The 16,817-nt window shown below is 40.8% G+C and overlaps 1 protein-coding gene across 2 annotated transcripts in view; it reads right to left on the bottom strand.

Annotated features, from left to right (window-relative positions):
• Window positions 1-7,286: 7,286 nt before the first annotated feature.
• LOC127530027 (uncharacterized) overlaps window positions 7,287-16,817 on the bottom strand; it is a 105,536-nt gene continuing 96,005 nt past the window's right edge. Inside the window, exons 2-3 of one of the 2 annotated variants that reach the window (XM_051935600.1) lie at window positions 7,854-8,001; window positions 7,287-7,757 (exon numbers count right to left, since the gene is read on the bottom strand). In XM_051935600.1, coding sequence (XP_051791560.1) covers window positions 7,440-7,757; window positions 7,854-8,001 — 466 coding nt within the window. In that variant the 3' untranslated portion in view covers window positions 7,287-7,439. The remainder of the gene's footprint in view (window positions 7,758-7,853; window positions 8,002-16,817) is intronic. The other variant, XM_051935597.1, reaches the window with a different exon arrangement.

Genomic DNA, 16,817 nt, shown 5'->3' with positions numbered 1-16,817 from the left:
CCAATGAAGTTCTTAAAGTGATCTCCACCACATGGGATCTTTTTCTTTATTCATAAAAGCACATGTTCCTCCTTTTTGTTTTTAATTTGGAGTAACAGGGAACATGGTCAGAATAGGAAATAAGTGTCCTTGTCAAATAAGTGCTAAAGTAATACAATTTAAACCAAAACTACAAATTATACAAAATATATATTCCATTATAATGTGATAACAAAACACAATCCAGTAAATACATATAAGTGGTTTGTTTTCTCAGGTGTGTTTTTATAAGCATGCTCTTCCTAACTGAATATTCCAAGAAAAATCAACTCATATATTTTATTTTTTTCTGTTTAAAGTTCTGCATTAGAGTCCTATCTACTGAACTATCACCATTGCCATCCTGCAAGACCCCCCTATCTCCTCTACTAATCCCTTGACTCTTTTCCCTTTCCTTATGTACCTATTGTTCATCCAAATAAAAATATTTGTGTTAAATCTCTTAATGATATTTTTTGTATTTCCTTCTCTTTGTCCCATGATTAATCAACAGCTGTTATTTTATATCCTAAATTAAAATATCATCCACGTTTCTACTAAACTTTTTCTTATACCATCCCACTGCCCTAAAGAAAGGTAACTCACTTGGCAATAATATGTAGTGAGATGTCAAACAAAATGACACCTTTAATTGGCTAACTAAAAAGATTACAATATTCAAGCTTTTCTAGTCAACTTAGGCCCCTTCTTCAAACAAGATGTAAAGGGACCTCAACACCTTGTACATTGTAATCTTTTTAGTTAGCCAATGAAATGTCATTTTGCTTGACTTCTTCCTACATTCATAATGGCTAACACGGTACAACACGCTAATACTACTGGCAATAATATGAAATCTATGGCAAAGCTATTAAATGTAACAATCTACTGCCTAAGACTACAAAATGTGAACACAAGTCAAGAAGAAAAACTTACATGACCAAAGACCTCAATCATGAATTAAAGAGAGAGTACTTTTACAGTGAAGTCTAAATGCCAAGAGGTGACTCACTTATTAAGCAACCATTTCTAATTTCAAAGAGAGCTCTAGCCAAATTTTTCAATCCAGCTATAGAAAACCAGGGTTCTGGGAATCTTAATACACAGAACAATTCCATTTGTAGTGTCTGATCTAATATCTAATTCTGAAAGGTGATATATGATGGTGACAGGAAATTTAACACTAAAATGATTTTGATTAATATTTATGCAATTAACATGGATGTTAGAGCTCTCTTCCAAAATGGATTTGCATCTATCACTAATGTGAACACTCACTAAATTACTGCTTCTTCTCACCTGTACTTCTTTGTTACTCAAGAATGATTTCCTCATTGACAATCATTACTTGCCCACTATCAAATCTTGGAAGTATGACGCTATTGTTATCTCTGACCATCCCCTCTGATCATAGACCATAAATTACTGAGTCCTACACACTTATCTCATAGCTGGCGTCTTAAACCCGTCATTACCTGATGAGAACTGTACAGAATTCATATCCAAGCAAATTGATTATTTTTTTCATACAAATGCATCTCAGCAGTTATACTCTGGGCAACTCTGAAGGTATTCTTAAGAGAACAGATTATTTCATAAGTTTCTTAACAAAAATAGATGGCTTCTTGGTTTCCAATTTGAGGTAATATGTGAAATTACCAGAATAGATCTAGAATACTCCAGCTCTGCAAATGAGGCACTCTATAGGGAAAGACAGGTTTTAAATCAGAATTCAACATTTTGACTTCTAAAGAAATGGAACAGCTTATCTTTAAATTACAACATCATTAATATGAACATGGAGAGAAGGAGAATAAAATCTTAGCCCAACAAATCCATAGCAGGAATTTTGTAATTTAATAATAGCAATTAGTAATGCAGACAGATAAAATTGACCATAAAAATATAACTTGCATATTTAGAGAGTACTACAAGTCTTTATATTCTACTGTTTAACACTTAAATTACCACAGTCTACAAAAAAACTCAAAAATCCATCCCACCTTAAATCCCTTCCACCTCTCAGTCAACGTTTTTTGTCTTGTAAATGTGTCTGAAGGTTCCTCTGCAATGAATCAGTGATCAATGACCTCAAGAGTTCCTACTGCAGCTTTTATTATGCATTTTTTGCATTTTTACACTTTTATTAAAATTTTGTGAGTGATCAATGTACTCAGGAGAGTGTAATTATAAAAGTGTAATATCGTTTGTACATTCCTCATGTTTCTCCAGAGTACATATCTCTGAAAAGCTGAGACATGTGGGCGTCAAGTCTCATGATATTCAGTGATCTTCATGAGGGTTTCATAATTGGACCGTAGCCAGGAAGGCTTTCATTAAAACTGCCAGTATTAGTGTAAACAGGTAATAGAATTTTAATAGACAAATTTAACAATGAATATTGTTCCACAGATTTGTAAATAAACTAATTAATTCAATTTACATTAAATAAAAGATTATACATAAGCAAAAGTTCAATAAAAAGAAACATAATTAACAAGGAATGTTCCACAGAAATAGAGTTAATCTAATAACTCGAATACCATTAATAAATTCTAAGAAAATTTGATATAATCAAAAGTTAAGAGACAAGGCTAGATGAACAAAGAATAAATTATTTAATCCAAGAACCATATTAAATACTATATTAAACTAATGCAATATCAAATAAATTATTAATAATAAACATATATAACAGCTTATTTGGATAGTGAAACAGATAATGATTGAATTGTGTTGAGAAAAGGAACTATAAGAGGAATAATTTATTTGTAGAATGCTGTTAATTTGTAGAATGTCCAATGAGTATAACAGGCTTCTGCTGACCAGTTTGGCAAATGATTTGATGCATGAAGATGAGAGGCCTATGAGAGTAAGGACATCATTGTTCCACTCGTACCATTTGCCTCTTGCTCCCACTGCTACTCCTAAAGTTTGTACTTCTTTGCATTGCAGGCACTTTGCAACTTCTGGGATGATCAGCTTATATTTATCTTTTTCATTTGTCTCGAATCTCACCGTAATGTCAAAAAATTGCTTTTATTTTTTTTCCAAAAAAATTGGGTCTGGTCTTAGACTGGCGACCTCATCAGTCTTAAAGGATGATTCCCAGAACGTTATCCAATTGCAGTCTTCACTTTCCTCTCTAAATAATTTGCATATCTTGTGATGCCTTGCAGGTCTGTTTTTGGACAAGAATGTTTGATATTAATTCAATGTCTCTCCTACAGCCCCTACAGCTCATATCTCCTTCTCTGCCTCTCGCGAGTGATTCTTTTGTTGGGAAGGTGTTGTTTCAAATCTGTAGTGCTGCTATATATTGTTTTAAGAATTTATGGTTTTCTAGACAGGTATTGCTTATTTTATAATTTCTAAACAGTTCAATTCCCTTTCCTTGAACTGGGAGCTTGGTCCATTTATTGAATATTTCCATGCGCCAGTCAGAGAGAGACAGAGGGATGTCTGGGAAGGATTCTCTCTTGGGAAATGCTGGTTAATGTTTCAATATTAAGATTTTTTGCGTTCCCACCTAACTTTTCCAAATATCTCCGATTAGTCTTTGTGTGTTTAAAAGACAAGTGGATTCCACTAAGACCGGATCTTCCAAAAGGATAAATTTACTAAGCATTCGAATGATAGTGTTCAGGATCACTGCTTCGTAGTTAATGATGCTGAGTCCCCCATCCTTAGTGCTTCAGTATAGTGTCCCATTTGTGACACATTGAGGGAGGTGAAACCAAGATTTTGCAGCATTTCTTATACATCTGTGCAGCCTTCTGAAAAGATCTATTTTCAAAGTGGAATTTGTTAGTACATATATTCGTTTTGGAATTGTACATTGGTTTAATAAGTTTTTGATAGGGTTTAAGAGGAGCTTTTGCAATTTTTGTAATCCACTGCATGAGTTGGCTTTCTATATCTTCGATGATGATTCCTTTTCTTGGCTCAAATAGAATACCAAGGTATTTGACTGGATTTTTGAAGATATTCTCTGGATTTCGGCTCCTTCTATTTGCCATAGATTAGTTTTCTTTGTAACCATTTTTCTTTTCTTCCAGGTGTAAGAGAAGCCTTTACATTTTGTTGGTTGCAGTTTTAGACCTGATTTACAAAAGTTCTTGAGGATTTTAAAGTTTTTGGACATGCCTGTCCATGAGTTGCTTAGAAGTCGTCTGCAAATGTAAGCCATGTTATTTTGTGTGAATCTCGTGAGGTACCATGCCCCTCACTTTCTAGTGCTTCTATTAATGGGCTGATGGCTTATTAGACAGCCATGGGGATAGGGAGTCTCCTTGCTTGGCTCCCCTTTTAATAATAATATTCTCTGAGTTGCCCTCCATGCATTCAAATGAAATAGAGGCTTCAGTATATAACTCTCTAATGAGGTGAAGTGTATGTGACTATCAAAGTCCATCAGACGTAGTACTTTAAGTGTTCATGTGAAATGGCGTCTCAAGCTTTTCTAAAGTCCATGAAAACTACCCCTAAGGGCTTCATATTGGACTTGTGAGACGAGAAGATACTCTATAAAATGTTTCTATTCTCTGAGCACCCTGATGTTTCCATGAACCCTTTTTGACTAGGGTTCAGAATGAATCCATCTTTAAGTCTCGAATGGAGCAGTGAAGAATAAATCCTAGTTATGATTGGTCCTGTGAAGATGGGTTTCCAAAAATTGATACTCGAACATTTCTCTAAGTCATCGGATTTGGGGAGAAGAATTATTCTGGCTTCTTTAAATTTCTTTGGAATGAATCCTGCAAGAAGCCATAAATTGAAGAGAACGGATAATTTGTATTTATATTCGCTAACAGCTAAGATGTGTTTTCTTAACAATTTGTCTGGACCTGCTGCCGTGTCTGATTTAGTGCTATTAATATCGTTAAATGCTTCATCTGGCGAGAACAGGTTGTAGAAAACAAAATTTACAAAGCCATTGTCTTTATTAATTTTAAGTTATCCAAAGATTTTTACCCAAATCTCTTTGAAGGGTTTAACGAGGGATGGTTGAGGAATGGAGCATCTTCTCTTTTTGGCTCCCATTTAGTATTTCCTCAGCTACCTGGGATCTGTCTGTCTTTTATAGTTGTTTTGTATACGTTTATACTCATATTTTTTGTTGTATTTGGCAGGTTCCTGTTTTTGTTGTATTGAACATCTCCAATAGATTCTGTGGGAACATTTGTTATAAAATTCTTTCAATATGTTATCTGAGTTTCAAAGCCAGTCCAAGTCCCTTCCTTCACCTTTGAAGGATTTCCTCCTCACCCCATAATCAAACAGAAGTTCCTTGTTGGTGTCAATGTCATTTTTGGCTATGAACAGCACAACATCCATCGGCCCGTCTCCAGTGTCAATGTTGAAACACTGGGGCTGTAGGTTGGCTCGTTTACCTGAGTGGTTAATTAGACGCCCAAATGTTTCCATATCTGGGTGACATGGACAAGGAAAAACCTGGGCGTCGATGCAGAAGGCCTCCTGTCTTGTGTTCTTACAAAAGTAGAGGTAGCCCATGTCACCAGCCTCCACATTCTTCATCTTTAATTCACCCTCCTTGCGGCTGATGTTCTGTCCATGGTAATCACAGACTACCTCCCCCTTCTGGAACCTTCTGCTGGTATAAACTCCTCGTCCTTTTCCTGGGATGTTGTCGCAGATAACCAGTCCTTTCCATTTCTGGTTGGAGACATACCGCTGAATATATTTATCCCGTGGTATGTCCTCCATGGATCCTACCGGCTTCCACATTTCATAGATCTTCGTCGCAGAAGGGATGTTGGTTGTCCACCCTTGCTGACCTATCCTCTTCTCAATGCGATGAAGGGCCGGCTGTCTTCTGCAGAAAGATGCTGAAAAACAGGAGAGAGAGAACTGTTACTTTGACTCACACAATTCATGAAATAGTGTAAATGACCAATACTCTAGTTTGTTAAGGACAGAAACAATAGAAGAAAACTTACAAAGAATGTGCTGGCACCGGAGGGCTTCCTGCTCAGCTCTCCAACAGTCATAACACATCCTGTCATGCAACCCAGTGAGGTCCTTCCTCTGCTTCTTCTTAGGGACAACACCATCCAGTGTCACTGGGAATTGCATGACAAGATTTTGATATGACTGTTGCTCAGTCAGCCTTTCATTGAAGAAGACTGCAGCGAACCCTCTTTTCCTGGCTGAAGAACTCTCACATCTGTAAAGAAAAACAAAGAAACAATTTAAGACACAGATTCAAAAGAAACTCAATGAATCATATGGAAGTATGTTTTAAAAGGAGGACAATTGTCAATTCAACTCACTCTGAGCTACTCTCACTCATCAGGTTCTGGATAAGAAGTTTTCCTCTGGCGATGGTGTCTGGCCGGGCAAGACGGTAATGTTTCTCCGCCGTGGCATTACTGTGGGCCAGGTAGTCAGCCACGGTGCTTTTCTCAATATCATTACACGATTTCATGGCGGCTGTTTCCAAGACCCTCCTTGCCACACCGGCGGTGATCTCCTTGATCTTGTACCTGTAAGCAAATGGGGAAAAAAAACATATTACCATATTTTCATTTAAACAAAAGTTGCATTATTTTTTTAAAAAGGTGCCTTTTATGATGACTTACTTTTGGTGCAAACGATTCACATCATTAGAAGGATTATAAATAGGATTGCCAGTCGTTGAAAGAAAAAACCTATCGTTTGCAGGGTCGTGATCGGCCAGGAGATGCTGTTCCTTCACGTAAAGAGGGCGTATTTTTACAAAATACAAATCGAACCACTGCAAAGATAAAAGAAAAGTCACAATGAGCAAGTTGTACAGTCAACCTCAAGAGAGTTCCCTGCTGTGTACATTGCAGTCCACATCAGATCACACTTAGTTTACATACCTGCTCCTCCTCTTGATTTAGTGCCAGAGTTGCCAACTGTTGGGTGGATGTTTTGTGCTCCTTTACCCCAATGATGGCAAATCTTTTGTCTTCATCCCCGACTTTAAGGAGCTGCACCTTTCGGTTTACCCATTCGTATACCTGGAATGAAAAAAAGAGGAATGACAGTTACACTCAAAGAATGAGACACTATAAATTGTCAGCTTGGGAATACATGAAATAGAGGAAATCTTACTGTCATGTTCTTCACTACCCCAGGTCTCTGAAGGTGGCCCAGGACGATGACTGCTTCCAAATAATACAGGACCAGCAGGTGCTCCTCCTGGGACGTTGGCTCATCACGTAATAGTTTTGAGATGACAGACAGGAAGTCTTTATTCGACACCTTGAAAATGAGATGACATTCTCTCGGTGTCGGCAGATCAGCATTCATCTGTCTGTATCTAAACGGGTGAAAGAAAAACACACACATACAGATACATGGTTATCTTTAAGCTTCAAATGACCAGAGCATGATCTAAGTTCATGAACAGAAAAGTGAGGATGTGTGATAGATTAAGAAATGGCATACCTCTTTGCTGCTATTTCCTTTGACACCTGCTTGGAGAAATTCTTCTGCATGACACTGAAAAGGTCTATGTACATTTTCATTTGGTTATGTTTCTCCGGGTTCTGTAGGGTGACATTGGTCTGGCAGAGGAGGAATGATGTGAACCGTTTCACACTCTTCATGTAATTCATCACGGTCTGAAATGTGAGCCCAGCCTGATTAAGCTTCAAAAAATATTCCCTGGTCTTCTCAATGTTTCGGGTGAAATTTACACTTGGCTCGTTTGGATCCATATAATAAAGGAATCTGCAGACGTTGTCACACTGCAAACAGAGGGGAGAAAAAAGTTATATTATACTTAACAATGTAATAGATAAGTACACTCAGCAAGGTTTAGAATAGGCCTGCACTACTCTTACCTCTTGCTTACAGTTTTTCATTTGGTGGTCACCCTTCAGATAGTTCGCGTAGTCCACGATGAGATGGTGATCTGAACTATGCTTCTGGTAAAGCCCCAGCCTCACCATCTTCTTTCGGACTTCGCTGGTCCACTTTGGTCCATCTGTACTGTTGATACGAAAAGAAGAAACTGCATTATTTAAAATATCCAAGGGCAGTTATTGGCCGCTATGGGCAGCTTGTCTTTTATCGTGAAAATGTACATGTTTAAAATGTACTTACTTTTGGTATAAAGGGTCATTCACCACATCATCTTCCTCCTGTTGACTCAGTTCTGATGCATGGGCAGCCGTACCAGATGTCGAAGGCTGTGGTTCCTGACAAGAGGCTGGGGCAGGGGCAGCCATGCTCAATGTTGAAGGCTGAACCTGTTCAGCAGAAGCTGGAGCAGATGCGACCTCCATCGGCTTTGAGGAACGAAAAGCTGGTGGGACGTTATGGATGTAAAGGCCCGATTTCTTTAGAAACTCCATCATCTGACGCAGCTCGCCTTCATTAGAAATCTTGGCCTGCAGATCTTTGAATTCAACAATCCTTCCGTGCCAGAGAAGGTGTTGTGTGGTGTCTTTAGCAGCCTTGACAACTTCATCTATTTCATGATTAGGACTGTTTTTAAGGCACACTCTTCTGAGGTGGACAGAAAGGGTGGCCTGGGGCATCTGACAATAAGGACAAACATGTGGAATCCTAACTGGTTTTCTGAAAAGATAACATGAGAAATAGAAACAACAATTAAACCCACAGATTCAAAGCAAAAATGGCAAGGTAACAACAAAGTAAAGTAGGAGATTAAAATCCTTAAAGAGAACTCACCTTGACTCCACAGCAGAAGCAGCAGCAACAGGACTAGAAGAAGCCATGTTTTTGTATTCAAAAGATGGTTGCTCTTTCGTGGACAGCAAAATACTGTTATGAGAGAATGTGCCAGAGGTCTCAATTTATAGACCAAAAAGGGGTGGGCCTAAGGTAATACCTGGCTAGAGTGGCATTACCACCATCCCGAAACCACTCTTCCAGGATGAAAGCTCACTGACCGAGCAGGACATAAGTACCTGCAAATCACTGTCTAGTGTGGACACTTTTTGTGACTGAAGACAGAGAAGAAAATTAAAATTAGTAAAAACCTTTTATTGATACATACCAGGCAAGGGTAAAATGACAGAGAAATACAGTCCTAGGACACCGCACTTCATCTGCCTCAAGCGTAGATATCCTTGTTCTTTTATAGCTTTTTCTAGTCTCCTGATCGTAGACCACGTAAGCAATAAAAATAGCATCCTGACTCATTTTGTATTATTCCAATTGGTAAAGTCTTTACCCTAAAGGTATATTTTCTTGTCACACACATCATTGAAAGAAAACTTCCAGAAAGTATATATGCTTTTTGTCACGTACGCAAAACACAAACAAGTTTGATCATTCTGTTCTATTTTCTGTACTTACACACATACATTTTGTTCAATTACATCATTTTATGTTTTTACACTCCTCCCTTTTTGAACAAAATGATGTGGGCAGTAGAATTAAATTGAAATGGTTGATGAAGGGGAAGGGGGGGGAAAGGTGATGGGGAGGAGAAAATGGAAGAAGCTATACGAGACATGTGCTCCTCATGTAGCATATATGCCCTTTCCATAGAGGCGGTAAAGTACTTAGATAGAGATCACCACCCATCCTTGGGTAGCCTGAGAGGGTGCGGGTAACCGTCAACAGAAAAAGTATTTTTAAGAGAGCCATTTCTTGCAATGCGATGCGTGGATCCAGGCAGGCAGTCCTTCAACTTTCACGGCATGTGGTGTGGATAGAAGAATTTGGAATGGTCCTCTCCACCTAGGCTGATGCCAGTGTTTCCTCCGAGTATCTCGAACCAGGATCCAGCTGCCCAAGGGAATTGGTAAATCCTTAGAAGGTGGGCTGGTCCTCCAGGCTTGATTAACCTGCTGGTGGACTTCCTTCAACGAGGTTCGGAGACCTGCAAGACTAGAGAGAAGATCATTGTCCACAGTATGCAAATTCACATTTCCTACAATCATGCCAATGGGCATGGGACATCCGGTCAGAATCTCAAACGGCGATAGTCCCAGTTGTCGGTGTGTCCGTCCCCTTAAAGCTAAGGGTAGTGCATCCGGCCCTGATAAATTAGTTTGTTCACAAATTTTTGCGAGTTTAGCTTTTAAAGTGCCATTGCATCGTTCTACGATGCCTCCGCTTTGGGGATGGTATTTACAATAATGGTGCACATTAATTTGGAGCCAGGTGGTTAATTCATTTATAACGGAGTTCACAAAATGAGTGCCATTATCTGTTTGTAACTTTTGAGGGATACCCCATTTTGGAATAATCTCTTTAATTAGTGCTTTAGCATCGTTGTGTTTTGAAGGGAAAGCCTCTACCCATCGGGAGAACACATCGACAATCACAAGGCAATATTGGTACCCTTTAGACGGGGTTAGTTCAATGAAATCCATTTGGAGGTGTTCAACGGACCCATTGGATTAGGGGTAACGGCGGGACTTACCTGGGTACCTTTTCCCACATTAAACTTTTGACATATTGCACAGCGTCTGCAAAATTGCTCTGCATATGTAGAGAAACCTACAGCTTCCCAATGTTTTTCAACATCTCGAACCATGGCATCTCTACCTGCGTGATCGAGGCCATGGGCAATTTTTGCCATTCCTGGGAAAGAGGCTTTTGGGAGAAAAGGTTTGTTAGTGTGTTTGAGTCCAGACTCCATCAGAGAGGGACCCTTCTTTGGACCATTTTCTCCTTTCGATATCCGTGGCTGCACTCTGTAAAGAAATAATTTGGTTATCAGTGTCCTGGTCATTTCTCTGTTGGAATAAAGAAATTGGTGTGTTGTTATATGCAGCCTCTTTAGCAAAGTGGTCAGCTAATTCATTTCCTTTGCTAACAGGATCCTGTTTTCCTGTGTGAGCTTGACATTTAACAATCGCTAGCTTCGATGGTTTGGTTATAGCTTCTAAAAGGGATTCGATCAATTTCTGATGTTGGATGGGTTTGCCAGTACTGGTCTTAAATCCCCTTAGTTTCCATAGTGCTCCATGATCATGGCAGACTCCAAAAGCATACCTGGAATCCGTATAAATTGTTACGATCTTCCCTTCGGACAGCTGACATGCTCGAGTGAGTGCTACGAGTTCAGCTGCCTGTGCACTCAAGCTTGATGAAATTCGATTTGCTTCCAGCAGGCGGTCCACTTGGACCACTGCGTAACTGGTTGAGGGTGCTCCATTTTTCAATCGCAAGGAACATCCATCCACAAAAATCATTTCTCCAGTTTCTAAAGGTGTTTCCTGTAGATCTACTCTAGGTTTTACAACCTTTGCTATTTTCATCATGGCAATTATGTGGTTCTCCTTCGTTGTTAATTGGGAGAAGAGTGGCTGGATTTAAAGTGGAGCATCTTTCAATTGTAACATTTGACAAAGTACAGAGTACATTCTGATAGTGTATTGCCCTAGCAGTAGTGAGATGTGAAGTTTTGGCTTGTACTAGGATAGAATGTACAGCGTGAGGCACTTTAACTGTTAGGGGGCTCATGAGAACTACATCCATGCTTGCTAATACAGCTTCTGTTGTTGCAGCCACAGCACGAAGACACGGAGGAAGTGCTGCGGCACTGGATCCAGTTTTTTAGAAAAATAAGCCACCGGTCTCTGTTTATCTCCGTGTTGTTGCGTCAGTACTGCATTCATAAATCCCTGCTTTTCGTCCACGAACAAAGTGAATGGACGAGAATGATCAGGCAAACCAAGCGCGGGCGCAGATAGAAGAGCAGTTTTTAAGTCAGAGAGCCTTCTCAGCCTGTTCATTCCATTGGACCTGGCCAGAAAGGGGGGTGCCAGGAGTATTAGCCAATTGTTGCAACGGCTGTGCTCTTTCCGTAAAATTTAGAACCCACTGTCTGCAGTAGCCCAGAATACCTAAAACAGACATAACCTGTTGTTTTGTGACCGGTCTAGGAAGATTTTGGATGGCTGTAATGCGATCGCTAGAGAGAGCTCTTGTTCCACACGTAATGTCATGACCTAGATATTTTACAGTTGTTTTGATTAGCTGCAGCTTAACTTTAGAAACTTTATGGCCATTGTCCCCCAAAAACAGCAACAATTTCTGGGTATCTTTTGCACAATCTTCTTCCGTAGCGCTACATAGCATTATGTCATCTACATACTGTATCAATGTACTACCTCTGTCCGGCCAAAAGCCTTCTAAATTTTGGGCAAGAGCTTGTCCATATACACAAGGGGCTTCAGTGTATCCCTGAGGCATGACGGTCCATGTCCAACGGCGGTTTTGGAAAGTAAAAGAAAACCAAAATTGAGAATCAGGGTGTACAGGGATAGAAAAGAAAGCATTAGCTAGGTCAATAACGGAGAAGTCCCGAGTGGAAGGAGGGATAGTAGAGAGGATAGTGGAAGGATTAGGGACGATAGGGGCCCTAGGGAAGATAGCAGAATTTACTTGTCGCAAGTCTTGTACGAAACGCCATGAACCGTCAGCCTTTTTTTACAGGTAGAATGGGGGAATTGACTGGAGAGTATTCAATTGGAATAATAGCACCGCGTTTGACGAGATCGGAATGTACGGCGGAGATGCCAGCCTCTGCTTCGGGAGACAGAGGATATTGGGCACGGTGCGGGCGGAAGGAGGATTTCGGGTGGATCACCAGAGGCTCACAATGGGCTATCCTTCCATAATCATTCTTTCCCTGGGACCATAGTGAATCAGGGAGCATAGAGAGCCAAGAAGGGAAAGTGGTTTGCAATGAACAAGCAAAAGAGGAAGGACGGCACAAAGCGCGATGTACTAAAAAATCAGTTTGAAGCACCACTTTAGTTATTAAACGGTCAGGAGTATCAAAAATACCTGGAGTAACTTGTAACCAGTCTGTTCTTTTAAGGCATTGTTCTACCCATGGTCCTATTTCCTCCCATTTAACAGTGCGTGATTTAGCTAAGGAAATATGAGGCACTGAGCCGCCAAGATAAAATATATGTTGTGAGCATGTAAGATGAACAGAAGCAGCTGCCTTTGTGGATGAAATAAAAACACAGGAGATGTGAAAGGTTTCGGGGCGAATACCAGAAGTAAGGAAAGATTCTAGCCAGGGGGTGTCTACTTCTATAGGGAAGTATTGGTCAGTACAGTGTAAAATGTCAGAGGCCTGTAAATTGGGAAAGAGACAGGGGGAAAAAGAGTGCAGGGCTTTGAGGAGAATGGTGTGTGGGGAAATATCTAAAGTCCAAGCTGCAAAAGAGGGTTTGGGGTAAGGGGAAATTTGACACAACAACTTGGGGGTAGAACAGAAAAAACCTTTGTCAGTCATAGAAATAGAAAGAGAAAGTTTTGTCATGAGATCTCTTCCTAAAAGGTTAACTGGACAGAGCTGATTTAAAAGAAAACGATGCAGTAAGGTATGTCCGCCAGGACGTGACTGGACTTGAAAAGGTTTTGATACTTGGAGAAGGTGAGGTTGTCCAGAAGCAGTAAGCACAGTAACTGTCTCGTTCGAGGCAGGAACCTTTGCCAGCGAGAGGGTAGATCGAGTGGCACCAGTGTCGATTAAGAAAATAGTCTCAGTGCCATCAACGAACAATGTCAGTAAAGGATCAGTCTCTGAATTATGGGTGAGCAAAGGTAGTTGAAAAGAGTGGCTGGAGGTCCCTGCGTTTTCCTATGGCCAGTATTGTTGGTCAGGGGTGTCAGAAAAAACAGGTGGAATAGGGGGAGGCGGGGGCTGTTGCTGTCTGTGAGGGCACTCCCGACGAAAATGTCCAGTTTCACCACAGGCGTAGCAAGAGTAGGAATTAACATTGGGATTAAAGGGAGAGGGAATAAAAGGATTCTTATTGTGGTCAGCAGGAGGAGCTCCAAAACCACCTCGTCCTCTTCCTCGTCCTCGTCCCCTTCCTATAAGGCCATATCCTCGGCCTCGGTCAGGAGTATTCCTGGTATAATAGTTCATCTGTGCTGCCAATAATTTGGCATGAGAGTCCGATTCCTTCTGCTTAGTTTGTTTTTCGGCATGTTCAGCATGTCGTTTGACTTCATCAAACGTGGCACTTTCCCACCCAATACAGGAAGTGCGGACCTTGTTTTGTATATCAAGGCGCAAACCGGAAACAGAAGGTGGAACTGCAGCTCGGGTGTGGTCATCAACATTTTCCAAGCCCGAGTGATTAGCCATAAGGTCTTGAATCCTATGTGCCCATTCATCAACCGTCTCGTCTCTCTTTTGTTTTGCAGCAGAAATAAGGGACCAGTCCGTTCCTTTTTTATATTTTTCTGCAATATTTTGTCTCAACGTCCCATTGTGGGTTAAATTCGCCTTCTCCACCAATCCCCTGTCCTCGAGTTAAAGCTGGGTTCCATACCCATGGAACGTCATTGCAGACACCCTTGTAAACAGTGGCCCATGTGGTCCCAAGCTTTCGACAAAGTACCTGGGTCCATTCAGCAGCGTTAGGCTTATACATGCTATCTAACTGATCAAGTTGTTCAACAAATTTTAGTCCTCCTACTTCCTTTGGATCTGGAAGTACATTCACGACATCCTTTACTTCTTGGATGTCCCAGTTCCGATTTATCATAACTGTTGTGGGATTTTGGGGTCCGGCTGGATGGGCAGGGTTATAATGGGGATTGGGAACTTCTATTAAAGGGCAAGTAAGTAAAGGTGAAGGATCAGAAGAGGTTGGAGAGAAAAAAGTTGGAGCTGGTTTGTGAGTGGAGGTTTGGCTTCGAGTGTGCGTTGGGAGACGGGGGTTTGTCTAGTACGGGGTGGGTCATCACGATGGGTAGAGGGGTCATAGTGATCTGTGCCTGGGGGATCATCGGGGGAAACTTCTGCCAGTTGTAGTGCAGGGGGGGCAGTCGGAATGGGGGATAGAGGAGGGGATAATGGAGGTGCCTGAGGTTGGTACTGAGGAGAGGAACAAATAATAGGATAAAGGGGGTCTTTATTTGGATTATTCTTCCTTTTCCTCCCATCTGCCTGTGGTTCCGTGCCTGTCTGAACTTTCTGTAATGTAATTAGTAATTCCTCTTTCTCCTTTTTAGCCTTTCCCTCATTTGCCCGCAATAATTCATTCTGTTTCTGTACTGCTTCTAAATTTCTGTCTTTTATTACTAATTCCATCTATCGAACATATCCATTCGATACGGTCCACTATTATAACAACCCTGCTTATTCCTACACACGATCTTCCTAGTTTCCTGTATTTCACTTGCATCTCCTGTCCCCTCTATCGGCCAACGCCCACCACTCTGTCTATTCCATTTCCTACATGCCTTCTTGAAATCTAAACCTGTCTTCTTTTCTACAAATTTCCTAGGAGACCCATTTTTACGGGGCATCTGTTGATCCTCCGAAAATCATTCTTCCAGCATTAATGATTTTGATCCCCTTGTACGGCGATTACAGGCTTACTGTTATAAGTTCCCATTATGTCCCCTTGCTCTTCCTGAGTCCTGTATTTAATTTTCCAACTATATACTGATTCGTCTAATCCCTTGTACGTATGAATTAGCGAGGTATTAAGTGTGCCACTCACTGTTCCCTTACTGTTCCCTTCTTTAGTCCCAAGGGGAGACACCCAACTATCAGTCCTGTCCCAGTTCTCAGGAGAACACGGTATTCCTATTAGTATGTAGATTTATTTATTCCATCCTAACAGCAAACCTGCAATCTGTGCTCTTTTTCTGTTTGTTTCCATATATATATATATATATATATATATATATATATATATATATATATATATATATATATATATATATATATACCACCCCGTTACTCGTCCCGTTAGCCTGTCCACTCATATCCCCGGATTCCCGCTCAGGTGACTTCATGTCCGATTCGGTTCAGCAGAATACTGCATCAATACGTCCAGCTGAGTCTAGGATATGGGTGAGGCCAGTATCCTTTCGTCAGACCTTTCATATGCGTCAAACTGCTTGGGTCAAGTCTCCATCACCTTAAGCAACCCGTTGAGATATGAATATGACTAGACGGTCAACAGGAAACTCGCCCTCCCGTAATTTAGAAAATAAAAAAATGTTCGGAAATTCCCCGGTGCTTACCCCAGCCTGGAAGTGTGCAAGCTCTGTCTGGAAATCCGTTCAGTCACCGTGGATGTAGCAAAGAGGAGACCAGGGGCTCCTCACGCAAGAACTCTTTCAGGACAGGGCAGTCCTAACTTTTGCCGGAGCTGCATGCTCTGCTGCCGGAGCTCAAGTTGACGGCAGTCCGCTGGTAAGACGGATCACTGAAATGGTCTCGCCGGAGGAGTCGACCGGCTGTCTCCTGCCCCACGTCCGGGCGCCAAAAAACTGTGGACACTTTTTGTGACTGAAGACAGAGAAGAAAATTAAAATTAGTAAAAACCTTTTATTGATACATACCAGGCAAGGGTAAAATGACAGAGAAATACAGTCCTAGGACACCGCACTTCATCTGCCTCAAGCGCAGATATCCTTGTTCTTTTATAGCTTTTCTAGTCTCCTGATCGTAGACCACGTAAGCAATAAAAATAGCGTCCTGACTCATTTTGTATTATTCCAATTGGTAAAGTCTTTACCCTAAAGGTATATTTTCTTGTCACACACATCATTGAAAGAAAACGTCCAGAAAGTATACATGCTTTTTGTCACGTACGCAAAACACAAACAAGTTTGATCATTCTGTCCTATTTTCTGTACTTACACACATACATTTTGTTCAATTACATCATTTTATGTTTTTACACTAGCAAGCAGCAGATTAAAGAAATTCTAAAGGAACACTAGACATCAGAGGTGGACGTTATGGGTGTGAAGAGCCAATGGGATTAAGTCTGGCTGACCAGTAAGGCACTTCACAGCTTTGAAAACTTACAGATTCAAAGGATTTGGAGACA

The sequence above is a fragment of the Erpetoichthys calabaricus genome, chromosome 1 (assembly GCF_900747795.2).
Source record: "Erpetoichthys calabaricus chromosome 1, fErpCal1.3, whole genome shotgun sequence".
In the NCBI taxonomy this organism is placed as follows: Eukaryota; Metazoa; Chordata; class Cladistia; order Polypteriformes; family Polypteridae; genus Erpetoichthys; species Erpetoichthys calabaricus.
This window is presented reverse-complemented; position numbering and strand designations above follow the sequence as displayed.